Source organism: Chroicocephalus ridibundus, chromosome 1, assembly GCF_963924245.1.
Source record: "Chroicocephalus ridibundus chromosome 1, bChrRid1.1, whole genome shotgun sequence".
NCBI lineage: Eukaryota > Metazoa > Chordata > Aves > Charadriiformes > Laridae > Chroicocephalus > Chroicocephalus ridibundus.
This window is the reverse complement of record NC_086284.1, coordinates 100813139-100830014: the sequence shown is the minus strand read 5'-3', so window position 1 is coordinate 100830014 and position 16876 is coordinate 100813139. Positions and strand designations below refer to the sequence as shown.

Below are 16876 nucleotides of genomic sequence, written 5' to 3'. Positions count from 1 at the left end.
TCTCTGCCTGCTGCCTTCCGCTTGAACGAGCTCGTATGTGGAAATATGCACTGTCACTTAGCGAGGCCACGTCCAACAAACGTTACTTGTCAGGGGAGATGACAATATAGAGCCACCAACGCAATCGGGGTTTCAGGCTGCCAGTTTCCTGCTCGAAGGAGAAAGGAGCGATATGGATGGGGGTGCTGGAGGAGCTGAGTTTGGGGGTGGCTCCGGTTTGGAAGGCAGAAATACCTCTTGGTTCAAGCCGAATATCCATGAACCCCACCTCCTCCTCACCCAGCTAAGCGGCATCCATGCCCTCTTGTTTTTTAATTTGATCTAGCCTCTTTTGATGACTAAGGGAACAGGAAGATTATAGTTTAAGTATATAATTTTCATTTGATGTGACAGGTTAAAGCTATGTGCTTTTAGAGAAGGCTTAGATTATTTTAGTTCAATTACAACACTGATTTAAGCCCTGACTCACTCTCTGAGGCCTGACTCCATGTAGACATATTGTTGACTTAAATTTACTGGTAATGAAATATAGGCATATGTTTACATTACTCTGCTTAAATCCTTTCCTGGAGTAGAGGTGGACTTACACAGCAAACGCAATCCTGAATCAGAGGTATAGAGAAGTAGATTTTGCTTGTTGGCTTGTTGGTTTTTCCCACAGCGCAAAGACTAGATATTTTAGAGTTTAATTTTCTCCCTCTTCTGCCCCTCCCAGACATTACCCTGTGTAATCTCCGAGCGCAGTGTGTACTTAGCAGCGCACAGTCCTGCCAGAGAGCGAACGCCCTCGAGTCTCCCTGGCTTTAACGACAGCTGGGCAGGTTAAAAGCCGCGGAGAAGCAAACGGCTAAAACTCACGTGGCGAGCTGGGAGCACTAGCTGTCACGGGCATAGCTGAAGGGAATGGAAACAGGTTTGATATGAAACACGCATTCCCTTTTCAGCAAGCTCCTTGGACAGGACCAGCCCCGAGGGCAGCTGGGGAGCGATGTGATGTGCAGGAGCTCTGCGAGCAGAGCTGTGAGCCCTAGCCCTCTGCCGGATTCCCATTTTCCATGGGAAAATGTCCCTCGTCCAGGCGCAGCACTCTCTGCAGCAAATCTGGCATTGGATCTGAACCTCTGTTCTTGTATTCCTCCTGCAAACTAGAATAAGCAAACTATGTCTCCTTCACGACATCTATCCATCTCTAGCCTTGGAGCGGAGGGGGAGAAGAAAGGGAGCTGCCAGCAGCCCATAGTGATTGATTCGTCTCTCGTTTTTCATGCTGCGCTAGAACAACCTGTTTCAAAAATGACAATGACAAATCAAGGCAAATATTTCTTGCTAGAAATTCCAACTCCTGAAATTGTTAGCGGGTGTGTTGCTATTAAATGGGCTGCTTTATCTATAACATTTATTTGGAAGTACTCTTTCCTGCTTGAGCTTGCAGCACTTAGGAGAGAAATGTAGTTCCTTGAAGCCATGTTCTTCAATAATCGTTGTCATGTGAAACTTCCCGTTATTGATTGCTATCACCAGGTGACAGTTTGCATATAGGCAAAGGTAAAAATGCTGCACTTCTCCACTTGCATCCAGATGTATTGAAAGTGGCCCTGGACGGGGGTGAGACGTCTCCCCTGGAGTTGGGCCAAGCCCTAGAGCAAAGGCTTGGCTCTGCCTGGGGCGGAGCGCTGCCCTGAACCCGAACTGGTGCCCAAACAGCAAAGTGTCGGGGTCGAGCAAACACGGGGATCCGAGGAAAGGGGTGAGGAAGCGACCAGGCAGAGAGTGGGGACCGAGGACTGCGAGTCGGGGTGCTGCCACCCCACTGATGCTGCCCGGGGGTGCGCGCAGGGTGGTGTTTGCTCCCTTTTGCCCTTTTCACCAGGTTGTCATTCCTCATCAGGGAAAATCCCGTGACTCTGAGGTGCCTCAATGCAGCCTTTTTAGCAGAGGGAGATTTCTCTCCCACTGTGCAAATCAAGGCAGTATCGCTCCTAATTGGGAGCGCGGAGCTGAACTTTCCCAGCGCTGGCAAGGGCTGGCTCTGCTCTGACATGATTTCCAGCTCCGTGAGCACCGCTCCGGCGCCTGGGAGGCCATCGCCTCCCCCCTCCCATCCAAAATATGCAAAATAAAAACATCTGTAGACAGTTCCTAACTTTCCCTTCCCTGCCGATGGAGCTGCAGCTGTACAGTTGGTCTGCTACCTACGGGAGAGCGGGAGGGAGGGAGGCAGGGAGAGGGAGGGAGAGAGGGAGGGAAGGAGGAGGGAGAGAGGGAAGAGACAGGCAGGGAGCTCAGGTTACCGCTGCCGCTGCCGCATCGCTGCCTTCTCGCTCCGGAGACACAGACAGATCATGCACCGCCTGGCCGGGGATGGCTGGGCTGCCGGGGGATCAGGGGAGACTTCCCAAACTGGAGCCAGCACTTCCCAGTAGGAAGCTGCTCTTCCCTCGCTGCAGCAATATGGCCAGAGCCGCCGGAGGATGCTCTGCAGGCGTCTGAGGTGAGGAGCTGCCCATTTCTTTCCCGAACTCCAACTGCAGGTATGACCGTGGGTGGGAGAGTCTGTTTGCCTATGGATGTGTCCTTGGACATGAGTCACCCACTTTCCCAAACTCTCTGACCTCCGCGGCTGGGTTAGGAGAGCAAGATAAGAGAGGTGGCAGGTGCAAACCCGCTTCGAAGACTGGGATCAAAGTCCAGACCTCCCTACCCGGGGAAGCCACTTGCCTGAGCTGAGCAGCGTGTGGCCCCATGGTGGCCCGGGGCTCGGCCGAGGTCTCTGGACTGCAATGCCCATCCTGGTAAAAGGGATGATGAGGTGCATCACGCTAATTGGCATGAGGAGTATACTTATTTGACGGTGAGAAGGTAGTGTGTGTTTTGAGACGGGAAAATGTTTTGGCAGCCTGTGAGCCTGTCCCCAGATAAAGACCAGGATCAGTTAGGACAAACGCAGGGCAATGTTTTCCTCGCTGTCCTGCGTGTTTGCTGAGACCCTGGATAAAATGCCTAAAAAGAGGAAGATCTGTGAGGTACAGGTAAGTAATTAAAAAAGCAGCCATTGGGCCGGACCCTGAAAACATTACTGTGAATAATCAGCACTTTTAGAGCCAAGTAGTTGTTTACAAAGTGTTTGCCAGCGTTAAGGCCCCGCAGTGGGATTTCTGTTCCTCTGCTTTCTGCCTTATCTCTGCTAATCAGAAGAGGAGCTGGACGCCGTCCCTTCTGGTGAGTGTTTGGTGCAGGGCTGGGGTGGGGAGGGGAGCCCGAATGGCTGTTCCTGGGTTATCCCTGCCCTGGGTGGAAACTAAAGGATGCCCAGGAACGTTACCCTCCAAAAGTACCAGACTGCCTCTTTAATAGACATGTAAATGTAAAGACTTAGGTCGACCAAGGTATCGATGGGGGAAGAGCAAAGCTCCAAGCAATAAAAAACAACTGTGCCAAGAGTCAGCATGAAACGAAAGGGCACAGAACGGCACGAGCACCGGGCTCGCCTACTCCGAGCAATTGCTGCCCCAGCTTAAAATAGGGGAAAAAACCAACCATCTGAAAGGTAGCATCCTGATAAGTCCTAACCCTACAGTGATATTGGCAGGGCTGAGCAGCACTCGTTTATGAAAGGTCTAAGAGTGAGGTTGGAATGTCTTCACTGGGAATTTTTCCTGTTTTGAACATTTTTTTGTACAAACTCCTTAGCTCTTTCTTCTCTGCAGTGCTCTTTTCCTGCTTCCTTCATGCAGCTTGAGATTGCTTGCAAGGGAGAGCAAGACCCTCATCCTGTCTGAAAGACTTTTTTTTTTTTTTTTAAGATGAAAAATCCAACTTCTAGCACTACTTGTAAATGAGGGTAAAATAAATTATTTGTTTTGGAGGACAAAAACACCGTACATACAATTTTTGAAGCACAGTGCTCCTATAGCTCAGAGAATCAGGCTTTTGGAGTCATAGCATTGGCAGCAAGAGCTTAAAGAACAATTTTTCTCATTGCTTGATTTCTTTATGAAGATAAGAGAGTGGCTGTGAGCTGGATTTTGTTCCTGTGCAACACAACAAACCACATGCGTTTATATTGGTTAAGGCTGCTCTGATTCATCCCATCGTGGACAATTGCTTATCTTTGATGAGCTCTGGAGTTTGGAATATAGCAAGTTAAGTAGTAATTGTAGTAAAATTGCTGATTCATGAGGCAATTCTTAAAAAAGTTAAATATGCTCATTAGCATCAGTGATAAACGGAAGATTGTAGGAATAGAGGGAGCCTTAGAAGAAGCAAATCTGTTAGCATTGAAGAGAAACTTGGAAAGGGATATTTGGTACCCAGTGGGTGAAGGGAAGACAGAGAGTGAAAGAGAAGATTTTTCAGCTGAATGTTTGGAAAAAATGACTACCAAGATGAGAAAAGGTCCTTCAGGGAGAACAAGGAGGAAGCACCCCAGAGACACTGCTGTTTTCTCCACTTGCGAGAGTGGGTGCCTCTTTGCTGGTTGCGTGCCAGCTGTGTTTGGATCGCCTGCAGAAGTGGAATAAGTCAAAACCGTCCGAATATGCTCCTAAAAAGGACAAAAAGCACCCACACCAGGGGCTGGGCTGTAATGGCTGTCCTGTACAGTTTCTCTGCATTGATAGTATGAACTTTGCAACAGGTTGCCTAGCAGCCCATATTGCAGCCTCCACTGCAACCTCTTTCTCCTTCCTGGAAAAGGGATCTGGGCTTACTAAATACCCAAGCTGACATTTTGGTGGGCTTTTTAGGGCCAGGATTCATCAAGAGAATTTTGCAGGCAGCTTAGAAAAACAAAATGATATTTTAAAGTAGAAGTAAGCTTTCTTGACTTGGCTAAAGTCCCTGGAAATACACTTCTTTTTGACTCTTCAGATGCAGCACATCTTTCCTGTGACATTACGAGAACATCCTGCCAAACATTTTGCTGGTTTTGAGAGCAAAACTGCATTTTGGTCTGAGGATGCTGTTTGACTTTTTCAAATGAATGTCATGAGCAAGTGGTCACGGTTGGGTGGATGAGATCAAGGTGCACCAAGAGCTAATGGTTCTTGATGAATTTTTTAATAAAGAGGAAGGTGCAACCTCTGATTCAGAAGATCCCTGTGCCACAGATGCCTTCCCTCTGCCAGGATACATTCGCTGTGGTCTTTATTCTCCTTTAGGCATTGGCTGCCTGGGTAGTCTCAGAGGCAGAACCCAGAGGCTGCGCAACCATTGTAACCATTTTAGTAACGTAAATCTCCACACCCAAGCTGACACTTCCATATCTGAACCAGAAAGACTGTGTTTTCAAGTGGATGAGACCTGCGAATGTTTGTTCTTTCCCTTGTAATAATAAAGACGCACCTTTTTAACGGGTGAATGTTGCATGAAAAACTCCTCCTGTGCCTGTGCGTTGACTCTGAGGGAGCTGCTGTGTTAAGGTTATGTAGTTAACCACCAGTACATTACCCTCTGTAGTACAGAAAACACGATTCGGAGGAGGAAATGGTGGAATTTCTTCTTTGAAGGCATAAGGAGTTACAGCAGGTCAGGTGGCTCTTCAGCAAGCCATCTGTGTCGTAGCACGATGGGAGGAGATCTAGGGCAAGGAGGTGAATCTTTAAGGAACTCTTACTCCGTTACTGGATTGCAAGTAATTTTATATTTTAAAGTCTCTTTTTTTTTTGTCATGGTTTTTCTTTGCTGAGAAAAAAGTTTCTTTGCTTTTTATAACTATACCGGTGTTTAGGCTGTGTTGGTCACACTGCTAAAAACAATATGGTTGTATGTATATATCTGTATACACCTATGTTATGTATATATGCATGGCACTTCATTGGGATTAATATTAATCTAGAATTTAACATATCACTCTAATATTTTTCCTCCTACAATGATTAAATTCAAAACTTGACTTGTTTCTACTCTTCATCTTTTTTTTTTTTAATTATTATTATTTTTTCTTTTCTTATTAAAACCCAACATGGTAAATAAAACCAGCTCAACCTTCCACAAAGAAGATTCAATCTGCTGTTAAAATTACAGGGTCAATCAGCTAAATGGGTATTAGTAACGTAATGACAGAGCATAAGCCAGGCAACATGGTAGGATTTGCAAATCAGTAACAATAATGCTCCTTTTCTGTCTGTTGCCTAACTGATTGCTTCGGGTTTGGAGATGGGGACTCCTGCTGGGGGTCTGTCACCGCAGGTGGATGGCTCACCCGCTCCCCAGAGTCAGCTCCCCGACCGTAAAACATCGAGGCCTTTCTGGAGAGCCACAGGCTTATTTTAAGCATTAAAAGCACCCCCCCACTCGGAGCCACTCTCCCCGTGCACACCCGGTCATGACAGGGCTGGGGTAGTGCAGAGGTGCCTGGGGAGGAGCTAGAAAGCTAATTCCCCCAGGAGCAAAAAAAAAAAAAGACAAAGAAATCAAACAGATAAAAGAATGACCAAAAAAAAAAAAAAAAAACCACCACCAAGAAAAAAGAGGAAAGGAAAAAAAAAGAAAAAAAAAGGAACGAAAAAAAAGGAAGAGGATTTAGCTGTAAATAAAGCGCCTAGCAACTCAGTGTTTAAATGATAGAAACTGGCACGTATGAAATAGATGAACAGTGTCTTGCTGTGACTTGCTGACAGGCTGACAAGGAGAGAGAATCAGGATAGCAGAGACTGGTGATAGGCAGCAGAGGGAAAAAGGTTTTCTGTGTGAGGGCACCAGAAAAAGTTTTTCCCTTGTCCTGTACCCTTTTCAGGTTTACATCCTTCTTCCCTGTCGGTCTTGACATTTGGTTTGGGAGAGGACATTGTTAATACACGTTGCCGTAAAAACCTCCCTCTGAAAAGTGGCATTTTAAAGTGCCAGGAAGGAGACATTTAGCCTCATCGCTTTGGTGGCTGTTCGCGTGCAGTTCTTTTGGTTGGAAACAGGACCACCGGCTCGGGAGGTTCCACAGGATGCTGCGACCGAGCGCATAGGGCAGGAGGAGCCAGCCAGGGCTCCCAGGGGATGAAGCAGGGTAGTCTGACCCCTTGAGACCCTTTATTTCGAGTAGAGGTTCACCACCACTGTTTTCGGTAGTCCGGCGTGGGACCTGAGCGTGCACTGCTGCTCCTGACGAGGTCTGGTAGGCACCGGGCAGCGTCCTGCTTCAGGAGCGGGGGGACAACTGAAAGCTGCTGGGCCAGAGGCACTGTGCCACCCCTCCCTGACTTCTGAGCTTGGGCTAAGGGGGAAACCCGGCTACCCACCTGTCTTTCCATAAAAACAGTGGCTCAGCCACTGCTGAACCCACTGCCTCACCAGAGACGTCATCTTTGAAAGCCCCAAGTTGGTCTCTGCTCCTCTGAAATGCTTGCATTTAGGAAAAAAAAAAGAAGTTTCCTGCTGTACTTCACATTTTCTTATTATCCATGCGTGTTTAATCCCTCTTCGTGTCCCGCTGAGCTTCTGAGAAAGCAATTTAGAGGCTTTATTCTGAGGAAAATCGAAAGTTAGCAGGCATTATTAGTACTTACACCAGGGCACACGTTACTTTTGATTATTAGGAAAGAAAAAAGGGAACTTTGCTGCCAACTTTAACTGTGCAGTATTTGAGGTCGTAACTCCTGTTTATGCACTGAAATCAAGCCTCTGCTCTTGGGACAGCCTTGTCGCAGCTGCTTGTGTCTCTGTTTACGAAGCGGCGACTCTTGCAGATGGTCGAAAGCACGTTGGTCATTTGAGCTTTGGGTCATTCCCTGGCTGATGTGTGAGACCTCAGTGCAGAGCCAATGCCGATAGTTCACTGAACTCAGTGGATGACTGTAGCTTTGCCCCAGAAAAATTAAGATGACTATTTCTTTAAATTGGTATTTTGAATCTGTTTCTCAGGGGGACTCTAGACCTACTTACCTGTCTCTGCCTTGGGCCAGATTGCTTTTCTTGACCTATATGGCACATAGTCTTGATCTCTTGGTGCCGTTTAGATAATTATACTCATTAACACACCTGAAGGAGGTGTCAGATTAATTTTGGTGGAACAGCTAGGCTTTGTCACAAGAGTTACCACACTCCTGTCACTGTGAAACATGAAGAAGTTACACCAGGGTCAGTGGTGCGAACAGAGAGACCCTATAGCCAACCTGCTTACCATGGCAGAACACAGGAGGAAGTTCATGCCACTGGTGGGAACAGGTACTTGCGAAGTAGAGGGCTGCAGTTCTGCTGATTTGGATCATAGATCTTGACTACCTTTTTTTCTTCATGTGTTCGTTTCAGGCATGTGCTAGAAGAGCACCGGGCTGCAGGTTTCTGTAGCCCACATCGCTTGGGTCCCAGGCTCTAGTGCAAACCTCGTTTGGATCGGCGCAGAGCCACGAAACACCGCACCAGTCAGTTTAAACAAACCACTCTCTGGGACACAAAGAAGGTAATTTTTTTGGCAATACCCTCCACAAAATATTTTGCAGTTGGAACAATAGGAGATGGGAAAAGCTTTGAGATAGCTACAAACTGCACTTTCTGACTCAGATCAGAGAGAAAACTCAAGTATAACTTCATGCAAAAGGATTTTTTATAAAACCAGAAAGATTTGTTTTGATACTAAAATACTGGAGGCTGTTCAAAATGACCTCTAGAAAAGAGATTGGTTGCTAATAAGTCTCCATTGCTTTCTGGACCACCTCCTGTAGATAGACCCAATGTTCACTTCATACTAACATCTCCAGGACTGTTCCATGGAGATATATGGAAGCAGGCTCGAAATCTTGAATCACAGACTGCATTGTTTGTCAGATGCAGGCAACAGAGGAAAAATATAGTGACGGATAATTTAGAAACCACAGGCTTTATCACACCTAACCTATTCTCATATCCCTGCTGTAGAGCAAGACACTTTAGGTTGGATGGTGGTGGATTTGCTAGATGCAGTCACAGCCATGTTGACCTGTTGAAACATAATAGAAGCCATTGTTTTCCATACGTTCTTCATATATAGCAGTTCTACCAGGCAGATGGGAAGACAGAGCATTTGCTTCACTCAGGAAGCTAAACCTGCTGTGTGCAGGTGGGGTGAGAGATGGGACAGGGGCTCAGCATCCCAGAAGGATGAAGCCAATACCAGGGTGATTTAATTCCTTGATATGCCAGTTTAAGCAGCCCAAGGAACCGTCCTGCCTATGTTAGTAAAAAGTGGTTTTTAACTTTCAAAATTTTCCCTATTCACCTGAAAACAAGAAGGAAATTGATGGTTTTAAGAGAAAAATGGCCTCAGCGAGAAGAAGTCGGTTGTCTCTGTTGTCACCCTTTCCCTTGGTGTTCTTTCAGTAAATGCCAACCCTGTAACGTACTGCCAAGCTTGGGTCCTTGGGACACCAAGGCAGTACCTCTGCAAATGCATCTTTTCCAACAGCCTCCCCCATTGCACCATGGGCTCCCACTGGCCTCGGGGGCATCTGGGGCAACTCTTCGCTTCTTGAGTTCCAAGGGGGAAAAATTTAAGGCAGGGCTGTCAGGTGAGGCACCTGTGTGCACTCCCACATGTTTGCTGAGTTTACCTGGAGAGGGCAGTTTGGGGAACTGGTGCTGTACTGGGGAAAGACTATTGAGAGAGTGAAACAGGGAAGAAATGGGATTGCAACAGAAGATGGGGCGCAGCCCTGTATGGACAGAGAGGCTGATTCCTCCACTGCACCTGGTCCGGGGGCTTGCCTGGCTCTGAAGGGCTGGGGGTTGTGGTGGGGAGCTGCAGCTGGGGCATGTTGTCTGGATGGCTCCCTCCTATATGCGGCTGGGGAGGCAGAGACAGCTGGGACACCAAACTGGGAGAGCTCAAGGGGCTACTGGTGCAATACGGGTCCTTGCAAACCCTCCGTCCACTCCCCTCCACAAGTACATCTGTGGGTAATTGCAAATGTTTGATTTGAGAAAAAAAGAACACAATTCCTACCAGCTCCAGATAAATCAGAATTTGCTTTTGCTTATTAAACCGATGACAAAAGATAGTATTTTCCACCTTTCACGCAGTAAGAACCAAAGGAGACTTTGCTCTGGGAAGTATGCATTTCTTATCGAGGGCACTGCCTACCTGTTGGCAGTAGGCAGGGCCCTGCTGTGAAATGATATGTGTGGGCATATGTGATTTGCAAAATTTATAAAATATATTTTACAATTTTCATAAATTTACAAATGCTTGCAGTGTGTGTTTATATGTCTGTATAGGGTTTGTATTTCCGTTTAAGGTATGCTGCAAAAGGTAAAACATCCAAATAATCTGACCCACTGTTGTTTTTTTTCTGAGCAGCTGCCTCAACGTCAAATACGTGACTCATGGCCTCTCCAGCAAAAAGATCGGTAACAGTTTCTGCGCTGGTGCAAGAGTCCCACAGGACGCAAAGAAGATGAAGATGGGAGGAACCTGTCTGTGTCTGCCAGTTGGGCAGCACCTGCGGGCGCTGGGACACAGGCTCTTTTCAAACAAATGGAGAAACATGGTATTTAAACAAAAACACTATTTTTATTCTCTCTCATCTGGCATGGGCACCTATCTGCTACTTTGCTTCTCCACTCTCTGTCTTGTGAGGGTCCTGGTGGGTCTAAGTCACGCTTTGTAAGGTGCTGAAAATGGGGAGGAGCATTCCCTGAAGCCTCAGCCAGGATAAGCTGGTATCAGTGGACATGCTTGTGTGGATTTCTGAGGATATGCTAGTTTGGGGGGGGAAGAGTCAAGGAGTGTGAATTTGATTGCCAGCAGAACATCTTGTGGGAATGAGACTAAGAGAAATGTGTGTGGGTGAGTGCCCTGAAATAGGTAGATTTCAATTAGAGATGACCTGGCTTTAAATCCCTATGCAGGGAGTTTGGAATACAGCGCTGAAAGGAACTAGATACTAGTTTTTTTAATGTACTGTTCCTTCTTGTTTCTTTCAGAAGGATTTCAGAAAACCCAGGCTGCTTTTTGGCCTCGTGGGCCTCAGCTGTCTTAGCTTCTGGGTTTTTTACAACAATTTGACCGAATTCTGTATATTCTGTGAAAACAGCCAAGACTACATATTTCCTGTGGAGACTTTCAGGAGAATCAGAGGAAACTTCTCTCAGCTCCCAGATATAGACTGTCATAAGAACCCGCCTTTTCTCGTCCTGCTTGTGACATCCTCGTACCACCACATCGAAGCCAGGATGGCCATCCGGCAAACCTGGGGGCAGGAGAGAACAGTTGCCGGCAAGCGTCTGGTGACATATTTCCTCCTAGGAGCCACTGTGAATCTCAGCCAGCAGGCTGATATCACTGCTGAAAGCCAAAAGTACAAAGACATCATTCAAAAGAATTTTACAGACACGTATTATAATTTGACTTTGAAGACCATGATGGGAATGGAATGGATTCACCGATTTTGTTACCAGTCCAGCTTTGTGATGAAAACCGACACAGATGTGTTTGTTAATGTTTTTTATCTCACTGAGCTCCTTCTAAGGAAAAAGAGGACCACTAGATTCTTCACAGGCTTTTTAAAACTGCACGAGTACCCCATACGGGAAAGAGAGAGCAAGTGGTATGTGAGTAGAGAAGAGTATCCAGGAAAGACCTACCCGCCGTTTTGTTCCGGGACTGGCTATGTTTTATCCACCGACGTTGCTAGTCAGATCTATAATGTTTCAGAGAGCGTTTCATTCATTAAATTGGAGGATGTGTTCATAGGACTGTGCCTTGCCAAATTAAAAATTCGGCTGGAGGAGCTTCATTCAAAGCAGACGTTTTTTCCAGAAAGGATTACGTTCTCTGTTTCTCTCCTTAAGAAAATCGTGATGTGCCATGAAGTAGACCCATATGAGCAGCTGAGCTACTGGAATTACTTAGTGACAGAAAATCGTGGAGGAGTGCTCTAGCACCTTCCCTTCTCGAATTAACAAACTGAAATGTTCCGTATTTACAGGGCTGCTCTTGACTCTGGCAAAACTCCCAATTAACTCCGTCACGTTAAAGATTTTTTTAATGGTTATTTTAATCTCTATTTCTGCCCAAACCTCTTTCTCTCCCATTCACTCCTACCTCTTTGCATCCCTTCTCTACACAAGCTGCAAGTATTATTTTTTTCTGAAAGACGCAGCCTGCAAACCTGCCCTCCAAATCTTACTGCTACAGGACTGGGAACATTTCTGCAGTGCCAAACCGAAAGTCAAAGCACTTTTTTTCACGGAAGAAAATCCGCACCTTCTTCCTGGTGCCCTTTGACAGGTTACTGCACTTGCACCCATCTGTGCAGGCATTTAAGAAAAGGTGTTTGTAGCTGTCAGGACGTTCACCTCCTGGTCCAGGGAACTGCAGCTCTGCCCTTGCAGCCAGCTCTGTGTGGGCAGAACTGCATGCTGGCACAGATCCCTCCTTCACTCTACGCACATTTTTTGCAGAGGCGGAAGAATTTGCCCATGCAGTGCTCTTGGGACAACCTCAGGTACTGTAGGTCACGTGGTGAATGTGTAAGGCTACCGCATCTGTTTCCTTATACATGCCTCCTGCTGAAAATGATATGTGGTAGAGCCGGATCCACGCTCAGTGGGGAGTGTCCCGGTCTTTCTATTAAAATAGAACCCGGAGACATCTTTTACATTTGTGTCTCGCTTTGATTGCTTGAAAGCCACTGTAAATGGTTTGCCAAGGCTAAACTAGAGTTACTTACAGTGAGCTAAACAGTACATCTGATTTAGACATTTTTCCATGAGGAACTGGGTGTGTAAGGCAGAGAAGACAGGCGGATTTTTCTCATTTAATCAAGACCTAGTGGGAAAACGTGCCCAAGTAATCGTTCAGGCTGGGAGACTCATTTCTTGTTTCATTACTAAGAAAAGACTTATGAAACCACTGAGATGTTTGTAGGTTTCAGAGATAAGGAATTGAGTCTTTACAGTAGATGCTGTGAAAAATACATTTGGGCTATGAGGAGGGAGTTGATAAAAAACATGCCTTATGCAATACTCCTATTTGATGTGCTTTCATGCAAAGAAAAGGTCAGTTTACTCGCAAGGTGGTATTGAATGCCTATATTATGTATGAAAAGTTTTTTTTTAGAGAGCAGTAAAAGTGGGATGTAGACCGAGTGTGGTAAAAAACATGGAGGAAAGACAGGGAAGATATTTTATCACTTTGGGATTATTTATTTTTATTGTTTCTTTTCTTTTTATTGAAGTTTGTGAGGACTGTCCAAGTGTCTCTTTTTACTTGCCCATGTCTGAAGAGCGGGATAAATATTTTCAGCAGGTATATGCCCCATCCTGAAAAGTGTTTCATAACAGTAATATTATATTATTTATTTTCTTCTGATGTACAGAAACCTGAGTTCATGCACTTATTTTTGACAACTAATGATGAAAGAAATAATATTAACCTGTTTGGTAGAAGAAAAATCTTCTTTAAGTTTCCCATTCAGAAAATGGCTGCATATATGGTGTTTGCAGGGATATATCTATCCAGGTGGTCAGATGGGTGACCAAGGAGGTGTTTGCCTTTCCCTAGTGCGAACCCTGTGCCAGGGGATGAGCAGCCCACCTCTGGGTTGAACTGCATCTCTCCACCTCCCACCCCAACTTTGCAGATGTGTTTGCCCTTGGATTTAAAGCTCTGCTGTAGCACATCTGCTTTTGCTGTTGCCTCCAGTAGGTGCGATGGGTCAGACGGATAAAGCCTGGCAACAGCATTTTAATCACGATTCTTTCCATGTAACCTGCAGAAATGTCTTTTTGCCATTCATTGCTCTTGTACGCAAGGTGCGAGCTGGCTATTGCTTTAATTTATGGAAAAATATTGAGCATTAAGGAATGCTTCCTGGCCTCTCCTAGTTCCCTGTCTTGTCAGGGGGAGGGTCTGAGAGCTGGGACAGCATAGTGCAGCCTAAGTTCATCCTGGCCTCTTCCTGTTTGCAGGGAATTAATCCTGCAGTCCCTTGTGGGTCTTGCTTCCACCTCTGTGCCTGGTGCCAACCTTATCCCAGCTGGCAGGGCCAGTCCAACCATGCAGTCCCAGGGAGCCTGTTATCTCGGCAGAATAGCTATTCATTTACATATGGATCTGTTGACTTGATCACCTCCACTAGGTGTTGAGATCCAAGAAGTACGGTGGCACCTGGCTTCTGGGATGGTACAGCTGCTGGGCTTCTGTCGGGTTGAGTTTGTGGCCAAAGGGTGAAGTCTCCCATTAGGAGACAGTATTTTGGGTTGCTTCCCTGAATGATGGCTGCTTGTGAGTGGCATTAAAATATGTCTTACCTGAACATTAGCATTCCTAATTACTTGAATATAGCTACTACCTGGGAAGATGGTGCTATTCTCTGTTAATCACATTTGTAGATGTTACCACTATATTTTTGGGGCTAAATTCATAGCTACCGTGCCATTGGGAATAAGGTCTTTAGTCATGTTTTAAGAAACCATCCCATTTTGGATACTGTTTCCAGGGAGTCTATTTGTAATTTCAAGTGACCTATGTAAGATGCCTCTCTTCAGTACTGTGTTCAAAATATTTTGTTCTCACTGAATATATGTTGTTAAGCATCTAATGGCCTGCTTATCTGAAGCATTTGGCTTATCACTGCTAAATCTCTGATAAGGAGAAAATGGGTACAGGTTGAAATGTTAGGGATTCAGACAGCCTGTTTCTCTCCTTTTTGCAAGTTAGCTTCCCAAGTGAACGCTTTAGGTTGCGGCACATCAAATAATTAATTAAATAAATAATAAAAAACAACACATAAATATTTCCTTTGTGCTCACATAACTTAGAAACTGATTTCATAATTCTCTCCATTCAGTAGGCTACTTTGAATAAGAATATAGAAAATGAATAATTAATTACGTAAAATATAAGATTATCCTGCTGGAAAAGGTCATTTAAGAAAAGTAGACGATTGTATGTAAGGCAAATTAATTTATTTAAACAAAGCCACTGTGCTAGTCAGTTTATATGTATCAGCTAAATGAAATTAACTTTTGCAGCTTAGGCCTCATGACTTTTAACACAATCAAAACAGTATTAGGAGCCCTTTTGCCAAATTATCTGTATCTTCCTATGAAAGACCGTCACAAAGAGATCAGAAATATAACTAGATCTGTAAATACGATACTGCACTGTAGATATACTTATTTTTAAAACTTTGTAGAGGATAATAAAAGAATTTAGGCAATTTTGGAGCAGTTTATCTGTAAAAGTAGTGCACTATCCTAACATTTTTATGCTTTTGGGGTAAGATGATCATTAAATCATTTTTTTATGAATGGCTTTGAAAAGTTACTCTGAAAATTTACTCCATTGCTTCTCATTTAGTAGTAAGTAATGTAAAAGTCAACAGAGCTAACAGTGTCTTAGAGGTGGTTAGGGCTGTGCATTTCAGCATACTCTGTTTCTTCCAACACAAGATCAGTTTTTGAATACAGAAAAATGAATAAATTTTTCACAACTCTAACTCATCAACTAACATATTCTTAGTTTTCAAAAATGTCCATGATGGATTTGGTAACACATCTCATCTAATTCAGTATTATTGAGGAGGTATAACCCTTCTAGGCACTTTTGAGAATATAGAGTAGATTTTTGTAATGAAACACTTGCCTTACGAAAAAGCCGAACGGAACACAAGGGCTAACTGTCTGTAATGGATCTGACAGGAATACCGCTCTTCTTGGATTTCTGCGGGTTACTATATAGTGTTAAGATAAAATGCGTGACAATGTTTGCATTATTTGCGTAGAACATGAGAACGTTGAGCTAACTATTCAATGTATGATATTTTAGTAAAGTATTTTGTTACCACAGTTTTGTGTGTTCGCTTATCTTTTCGGTTGTGAGTGTGTTAACACTTTGGGATGTAGTCAAGTAATGAGGCTTGCTCTTTTTCCAGTTAAAATGAATGGAATAGTAGAAGCATAGATTCATTTAGGTTGGAAAAGACCTTTAAGATCATCAAGTGCAACTAACACTGCAAAGTCCACCACTAAACCATATCCCTAAGCACCACATCTACATGTCTTATAAATACCTCCAGGGATGGTGACTCAACCACTTCCCTGGGCAGCCTGTTCCAACACTTGACAATGCTTTCGGTGAAGAAATTTTTCCAAATATCCAGTCTAAACCTCCCCTGGTGCAACTTGAGGCCATTTCCTCTTGTTCTATCACTTTTCATTTGGGAGGAGAGACTGACCCCCACCTCTCTACAACCTCCTTTCAGGTAGTTGTAGAGAGCAATAAGGTCTCCCCTCAGCCTCCTTATCTCCAGGCTAAACCACCCCAGTTCCCTCAGACGCTCCTCATAAGACTTGCTCTCCAGACCCTTCATGAGCTTTGTTGCTGTTCTCTGGACCCGCTCCAGCACCTCAGTGTCTTTCCTGTAGTGAGGGGCCAAAAACTGAACACAGTATTCAAGGTGTGACTTCACCAGTGCCAAGTACAGGTAGACGATCACTTCCCTAGTCCTGCTGGCCATATTAGTTCTGATACAAGCCAGGATGCTGTTGGCCTTCTTGGCCACCTGGGCTCTCTACTGGCTCATAGTCAGCCAGCTGTTGACCAACACCCTCAGGTCCTTTTCTGCCATGCATCTTTCCAGCCACTCTCGCTCAAGCCTGTACGTTGCATGGGGTTATTGTCACCCAAGTGCAGAACTTGGCACTTGGCCTTGATGAACCTGAATCTGTTGAATTTTCTCCCCTTCTCTAAAATGCCTTCTCAAATGACTGGTCGATTCCTCTTCCTAAAGCAAATACATAATTCCCATAAAAGAGAAAGACATCAAGAACGGGAGTGCTTTCCCAAGTATTAAGCACGCAATCCTGCCACAGTAGCCACTCTTGCCCTTACCGGTCTACTCATGGTATACCTTTATGTCAAAGGCACCTTAAACCAAAACCTTATAAATACACTGTGATTTGA

General features: G+C 45.0%; 1 protein-coding gene across 4 annotated transcripts in view; it reads left to right on the top strand.

Annotated features, from left to right (window-relative positions):
* B3GALT5 (beta-1,3-galactosyltransferase 5) overlaps window positions 1–15752 on the top strand; it is a 31217-nt gene extending 15465 nt beyond the window's left edge. The window contains exons 1-4 of one of the 4 annotated variants that reach the window (XM_063345339.1): window positions 2262–2491; window positions 8242–8392; window positions 10265–10454; window positions 10894–15752. In XM_063345339.1, coding sequence (XP_063201409.1) covers window positions 10362–10454; window positions 10894–11847 — 1047 coding nt within the window. In that variant the 5' untranslated portion in view covers window positions 2262–2491; window positions 8242–8392; window positions 10265–10361 and the 3' untranslated portion in view covers window positions 11848–15752. Of the gene's footprint in view, window positions 1–2261; window positions 2532–8241; window positions 8393–10264; window positions 10455–10890 lie in introns of those variants that run through there. The other 3 variants (XM_063345309.1, XM_063345329.1, XM_063345319.1) reach the window with 3 other exon arrangements.
* Window positions 15753–16876: the final 1124 nt, after the last annotated feature.